At 45.1% G+C, this 7,004-nt stretch overlaps 1 protein-coding gene across 3 annotated transcripts in view; it reads right to left on the bottom strand.

Moving 5' to 3' along the window:
* NRIP2 (nuclear receptor interacting protein 2) overlaps positions 1–7,004 on the bottom strand; it is a 40,064-nt gene that overhangs the window by 27,010 nt on the left and 6,050 nt on the right. For 2 of the 3 annotated variants that reach the window (XR_002096991.1, XM_019516034.1), the window contains exon 2: positions 4,729–4,899. Coding sequence is in view for 2 of the 3 variants with exons in the window: in XM_019516034.1 (XP_019371579.1) it covers positions 4,729–4,899 (171 nt within the window). In the remaining variant the exon portion in view is untranslated. Of the gene's footprint in view, positions 1–4,728; positions 4,900–4,992; positions 6,022–7,004 lie in introns of those variants that run through there. The other variant, XM_019516036.1, reaches the window with a different exon arrangement.

Genomic DNA, 7,004 nt, shown 5'->3' with positions numbered 1-7,004 from the left:
CCTGACCAGTGCCGCATAGAGGGGGAGGATCACCTCCTTGGACCTGCTCGAGATGCATCTGTGGATGCACGACAAGGTGCAGTTGGCCTTCCTAGCCGCCTCCCCACATTGCCGACTCATGTTCATCCTGGAGTCAATAATGACTCCCAGATCCTTTTCCACCTCCGTGCTGACAAGAGGGGAGTTCCCCAGCCTGTATGTGTGGTGCCTAGTGTTCATTGTACTACCCCTATAAATCTGGACGTATCAGATCTCATTTGTATGTATGCAGTATTTCTGATTCCAGTTTCCAGGAAAGGGAAAAGAGAAGGACTTTTCTAAGAAGCATCACTTACAAAGAACTATATGTTCTAAATCCTGTCAGTTTTGGCCAGCCAGCCAGGCAGCTGTAACACAAAGTCAGCCCAGAAAAAAGCTGCCTCAGTCTGTGGGATCCATCAGCATCCATTTCTAGTGAACAACAACCTAGCCTCATTACAGATATAATATCCTTCTTTCACTGTGCAGATACCAATCATGTGACTGACTTTCCAAAATGCTTTGCAAAGCTGCAGATTGCGAACAATGAGGATAAAAAAAAAAGGCATACAGATAAAGTCCTGTGTAAAGGTTTAGCATAAATCAAATAACAGGAGCAGAATCACTCTGCAGCAGAAATACCACCCCCTGGCCACTCTCTGTGATCTCATGCCAACCAAAGCCCTGAGCGCAACTTAACTGCAAATTGCATGAGAAGAAAAATGAAGGGAAAGCAAGGTTCCCTACATACTAATTATCAATGACTATCTACATTCAGCCCTGTTTCCTAGGGGGAGGCAAGGACTGTAGTTAAGTGCCATTATATGGCAACCTGTGTCACCATCTTACAATATCCAGCTTGCTGGTTTGGAGCAGCTTTATGAAGAGGAAATATTTTCACTCTGAGAGATACTGACAGGGAAGAGACTTTACTAAGGACATGTATGTTCAGTCTCTCTTAAGAACTGCATCACAGCTAGCAGCAAGCATTTCTCTGGCCTTCCAACATGGTTGCAACAAGCTTTGACAGACGAAGATGTTTTTATTCCTGAAAAGTTGCAGGAGCTAGAAAAAAGTGCATGTTTTTGCCTCTGGTTTGTAACAGAGTAAAATATAATCCCCAACAACTGGTTTCAGTTAACTATTAATCTTCCCAGAGGCAGCTGGAAATGGGAAAGGTAAGTAACATATAAGAAAGCTGTAGTGGAAAAGATGTGACAGGTGAAGAACAGTGCTGGAAGGGAGGAAGAGAAAAGGTAATGTTTCAAGGGGAAAAAAGGATATGGTACTTGGCAAAGGGGTGGGTCTGTCTCCTGAGGAGACTTTGGGCTTGCTGAAGTGGTACAGGACTTTAGGAGGAAATGGGTTTAAAAGACTTTGGCTGTGGATGATGCTTATGCACCTATTTCTGAAGACTGTTCTCTGCATCCCTTTGACTTGTGTTCCTATGTGTTCTTTTGGTGGTGGCTGACTCGTGCTAACCTATTAGGCAAAGTGTTCCTGTCTTTTTTTTTTAAGGTGGGAATAGGAGATATGATAACCTTTATTGCTCAAAGCTGCTGCTGTGAAGTGGCTGCAGTATCTGGGACTTCTAGAAAAACTCATATATTGTGACTTGTTACAGATGAAACTGGTTTTACTGGGGCTTGGTTCCACCTTGGCTTAACAGATGTCTCCAGATTTTAGCCATGGTGGTCTACAGGCAAAAAAATATGCATAGCTCTTGGCAGATGTAATATTTTTTATTAGACCAACTAAATAGTTGCCAAAAAAAAATTTTTACTTGCAAGCTTTTGGGCTCACACCCTTCCTCAGGCAAAGGAGAATGCATGCATTGTAACATTTCTCCCAGATAGAAATGAAACTTCATATTATACAGGAGAATAAAAAGATGTTATAGGTTCCCTGGGTAGAAGAAATCACTTTATAGAAATTAGCTTCAAATAAAAGTTCAAGCAGTCCACAAGTGGGTGGGCTTTGATGCATATTTATTTAAAAAAAAAAAGGCTGGAGGGGGCAGGTATAGATCTGCTTCTCTGAGTTGAGAGGGGAGGAGAGACCCCACAGAGAAAGGCCTGCTGCCTAAATGAAAAGGCTACTCCAGAGAAGAGGCGAAAGGTAATACCCAGCAGCACATGGGCTTTGGGTAGGAAATTCCCTGGTTGTGGCCAAAGAGAAACTGATTAAAGGATTTAGTAGTATCCTGTTCATCAAACCATTTCTTTTGATGGTTCCTGTTACTGGTGGGTCATACAACAACATAAGCTGCAGCTTGCACAGGGGCAAAAGGTTGCAAAAGTAGTCTTACTGGTAGCCCTTCTAGTACAGTTACATAATCCAGTGTAGCTGAGGCCCAAGAATCTGTAATAATGGTGATGTCCATTTTTTTCCTAGTTATATAACTTGCTTGGTTCCAACCTTTTGCAGGAAAAAACCCTGCATCCTAATTGGATATACATTTATATATTTTAGTCTGGCCGTAATTTTAGGGCACTAGAGAATCTGGAGACTAGTTAGTGACATTTGGCTTAAAATGGACTTCAGCTACTGGAACCACTTCTGTTAAGCATCTATAATCACTGTATTACCAGGTACGTAGTACTTTAATGTAAAGGGCTTGCTGGACACGTGCACCTTTAGGACTTGTTGCAGTGTTTCTTATGGTTGCCAAGTGTACTATTGTCAAGGTGACCTACTTGTCTCTGGAATTACTTGCAAAGAAAGACCTTACTAAGTGAGGCTAAGTATGCTGCCTCACTGTGACAACTGAAGTAATAATTCAGTGTGAAACAGGCCTTTTTCCATTTGGGTTTTGGGGGGTTTTTTTAGGATGTACTTTGTCCTCTGAAAAAATTGCACGGCGATCTGGTTAGTTACAAGTCACTGAAGTGGCACAGGTTGGGAGGGGGAGAAATTGCTGCTCACACATATGTGGATGCTGCCCTAAGTTCTGGGAGCACCTAATATTGCAAGATAATATATCGCCAGGAAAATGAGACACTAATGAATGATGAAGTAAACTGCTTTGCTCTTCCAAAGCAAATGCCCAGGCAGAGGATAGGGAGAGACTAGTCGCAAAAAGCCAGTGCATAGAAAGGCTTGAAGCCAAATATTAGAAAATGGTGATGCAAGAAAGGCTGTTCTCTTTGGCTGTGGAATAAACCCACTTGTTCCACTCTTCCTTCTACCTTCCCCAAATACAATAATGGATGTGAGAGTCTTACTTAAAGAGACATTGAAACAAACACAACAGTTCAAGACTGAGAGCAGCATGTGTTTGCCTAAAAAAATAAGAGTGAGTGTAAAACGGTACGGATATCCTGCAAGGCTGCAAAAGGTCAACAGAGGCTTCATTGACTAAAGTAGTGCACACTTACAAGTTCAACAGAAGTTAACAAGCCAGAGGTCAGGGCCTCAGAACATGAGCTCCCAAGACCAGAGTATCCGTAACCGGAGTCAGCTTGCTAAGAGTTCAGCATTCCCCAGAAGACCTGGTGCTTGCTCAAGTGTCAAAGGGAAGTTTTAACTCCTTTTGGAAATCCAGTTCTGGTTGCAGGTCCCGAGTAACTGAAAATTGGGCCCTTCAAAATCTGGCTCTAAACAGTCAGACTTCAGGCCACTGTCAAACTGCAGGTCACCTAAATCCTACTTCCGACTGCTTCTATAAAGCTAATGGCTAGACTGAAAAATTTTGGAGCAGGAGCTGTTTCTTTATGCTACAATATGAATACAGCTAATACTTGTGCTATGCTGGAAGTCAGACAGGCTGATCATAATGGCTGCTTCTGGTCTCATGATCTTTTATAAAAATAACTGAGCTTGATAGTGTGGGTAAGTGCTTTGCTGAACAAGGATGCATATCCCTTCTTAAAGCCCAGGAGAGCCTCATTAAATATAGTCTTGGGCATGCTTTATAACACTTAATCTTTCTTGCCTTCAAGATACACAGGAGATTCCCAAGTGGCCACACAAACAGCTTTCTAATCCAACTCTAAGTGGATGAGGCAAGGAATTTGTCTGTAACAAAACAGACGTTATCTGCCCACTCTAATGTGTCCACCCTAATGGAGGCAGAACCAGGAACAGGCTATACCTGCATCTGGCAACTAGAGCTGAGGAAAGCAGTGAGTTCGCTGATCTTCTCTGTTCAGCCTTCAAGTGTTGTTAATCAAGGCTTGTGGGTTCCCTCAAATAAATAAACAGTCTGACCGCTCACTGATAGCAGGCAACAATAAAAGAGAGGGGAGGCCCCTGCTCCCCAAAAGAAACCAAAATAGTGTTGATTCTTACTAACTGTGAATTATAAAGTCGGGCTACAACCTATACCCCTGAAACACGGAAGATAACAAAAGAATCTTGTCTGCCTAGAGTCAAGCAGAAGCATGAGGAGGAAAATAAATGAGAGACAGCAACAAAGAGGAGTTCAGATCTGGTCCAAGGCCAAGGCCCACACTGGATACAGGCTTGTCCCTGGGACTGACCTGAACTGGCAACAACTATACAACACAGTAGAAAAAGCAGGGAGGAACAGCAGGAGAGAACACGAGTAACAGCTCTTGTCCAGAGCTGAGTGAGCTGGACAGCAGACGAGCACTCAAGACAAGTCTGCAAGTACCATCCTGCATCCACCCTTGGGAGAAGAGAACATGGGACTGAGCTAGTATTCTCCCTCCATAACGTTGGCACCCTGCAGTCACAGCTAGACCTTACCTTGCAGTGTACGAGCAGGACTGTTGGCTCTTTCCTCCTGTCCTCCGCTTTATTTTCTGCCTTGTCTGTTGCCAGCGGGGACTGCACCCAGGTGGTGTGTTCCCTGCTTTCACCCCGCAGCCTGTTCAAATTCCCTTCCAGGAGGCGCCGCTGTATCACACTGTGTGGCTGCTGGTCTCCACCACAAAGAGAGGAAGAGAGGATCTCAGGAAATGTTGACCCAAAATGTTGAGACTTTATTGCCACTCTTCAGACACAGCCTACCTTTCTGCTTTTGGGGAGACATGGGGCTTGAAAGCCTTCCTCAATCCTCCCCCATCCGCTATACCCACTTCTTCCTTCCAGCACCATCTCCCTGTGGTTCAGTTCCACTGTCAACACCAGGGAGAGCAGTCCCTGCTTGAATGTTAAATGTAACGAATTGTCTGCCTGTGCCCTGTCCTCTCTCACGTGGCCTTGTCTCTGCAGAGACATTCTGCAATACGATGGCTAGAAGAGACAACAGTGTCTGATTCACAGTTTCCCTCCACATACCCTCCTGTCCCCTCAGTCAGTCAGACACAGGATTGTGCCCACTTGTTCTTGCATGGATCCCCTAGCATGCAGCCTCGGGCATTCTTGCAATACTGTGCAAAGGGGAACGCGCATTGCTGGTGAAGCAGCCCACAGGCTGCAATAGGATAGAATAGTGAACCTGGAGGGGAATATGTATCCCCCTCCCCACAGTTCACTATTAAGTTTTTAATGTGTTTCACTTGGTACCCAGCAAAAGACGCTCCCCTTGCCTGCTACTACTTCTCCAAGAGCTGTCTTGTTATTGCTGCTCTGAAACCAAGCTAGTTGCAGCACATTCATCCTTAATCCTTCCTCACAAAGCAGGGACTTCTTCCTCTGCTTCTTAGTAGGGGCAGGTGGGAGTAAGACAGACCTGCCTGTCCTGTAGCACTTAACCCTGATGCAGGAGGAGACTGCTGCTGCCTGCAGGAAACTTGTTCTGCTACCAAGGGAATGTGAAGGTCCTTCCCCAGCTGTTTCCCAGCCCCTGTGTAAGTGAGAGGAGGGAAGGAGACAAAAAATCAGCCCTGTGTGTCTGGTTCTGCCTGGTCCCCATACGCTGGTCACTACAGAGCTGGTGGCTCAGAGCTGATAACTGTGATCTCCATAATAGCTGCCTTGAGGGGGAAAGGCTGCTAGATCCAACCAGCCAATGTGAGCTGTATTGCCTTCCTGAAGTGCCCAACTCCCTGAGGGAGTATGGTTTGAGCCTGGGGGCTTCTTGCATCTGGGACAAAAAGACCCTGTAAGCCCATTTACCTAAAGGGACAAGACATGGTAGTTCCTACACAGAGGTTATATCCTGTATGTTGGTCTTATACTTCATCTTGTAAAAAAGACTTTGTAAGCCTTCCACTTTTCATGTTGCCTTCAGGTTCCTAGGTTTTTTTTCCCCTTCCTGATTCTAGCTGGGAACCTGCTTCCTGTTCCCAGCCCAGGGCAAGCCACTTAACCCCATGGTACCTCTGGCTGTCCAGCTGTGGCATAATTTTGTGAAGTGCTTTGGGATGGAAGACGCCATATAAGTTCAAAGAATTAAAGTAATAACTTCCTTCTCTCCTCCCCATGCCAGTTTAAAGCCCAGAGGATACTTTATTTAGGGAAAGTATTTTTATTCCCTAAATACTTTGAACTCAATGCCATTGAGGCTGCCAGCTAAGATCTGGGCCATGGGAAAATGGCAGGGGGCCAAAAATAATAGCTCTCCTTCCTTTTCCTTCTGCTCCTAGCATGCAGGGGACTTTAACTTCTCTTAGGGAGACCTTTCCTACAGAAAGAAACAGTTGCCACCAGCTACCTTCTCACTGAGAGGGCCTAAACTCTGAGGTGGAGAGCTGAGCTTTAATATGGGCATATTCCCTGAGAGCAGAAAACATCTTTCTCCCTGTCTCTTGGGTTGCAAGGAGATGGCAATGAGGCAGCCCATGCAATGCAGCAGGTGCTGAGATGGGAACTGCGAGAGACATGGTGAGCACAGTGAGGGAAGGAAAAAGTCCCAGTCACAGAAATTTCCTGAGCCTGGGGAGGCCAGAGCAGGTTCCCTCGGGAAGCAATCAGAGCTGCTCCTGACCACACAGTGGAGGTTGAAATGAGTAAAATCTCTCTTTTCTTTTCCTTATCCCACCAGCTCCCAGGCTTACAAATCTGAGATCTTGCAATGTGGCCTCGAGTAGTAAAACCACTCCATTTCTTAGTGACTGTAAAAAAAAAAAAAAAAAAAA

The sequence above is a fragment of the Gavialis gangeticus genome, unplaced genomic scaffold (genome assembly GCF_001723915.1).
Source record: "Gavialis gangeticus isolate Ggan-Ray unplaced genomic scaffold, GavGan_comp1, whole genome shotgun sequence".
In the NCBI taxonomy this organism is placed as follows: domain Eukaryota; kingdom Metazoa; phylum Chordata; order Crocodylia; family Gavialidae; genus Gavialis; species Gavialis gangeticus.
The sequence above is the reverse complement of the archived record's forward strand: the minus strand, read 5'-3'. Positions and strand labels throughout refer to the sequence as shown.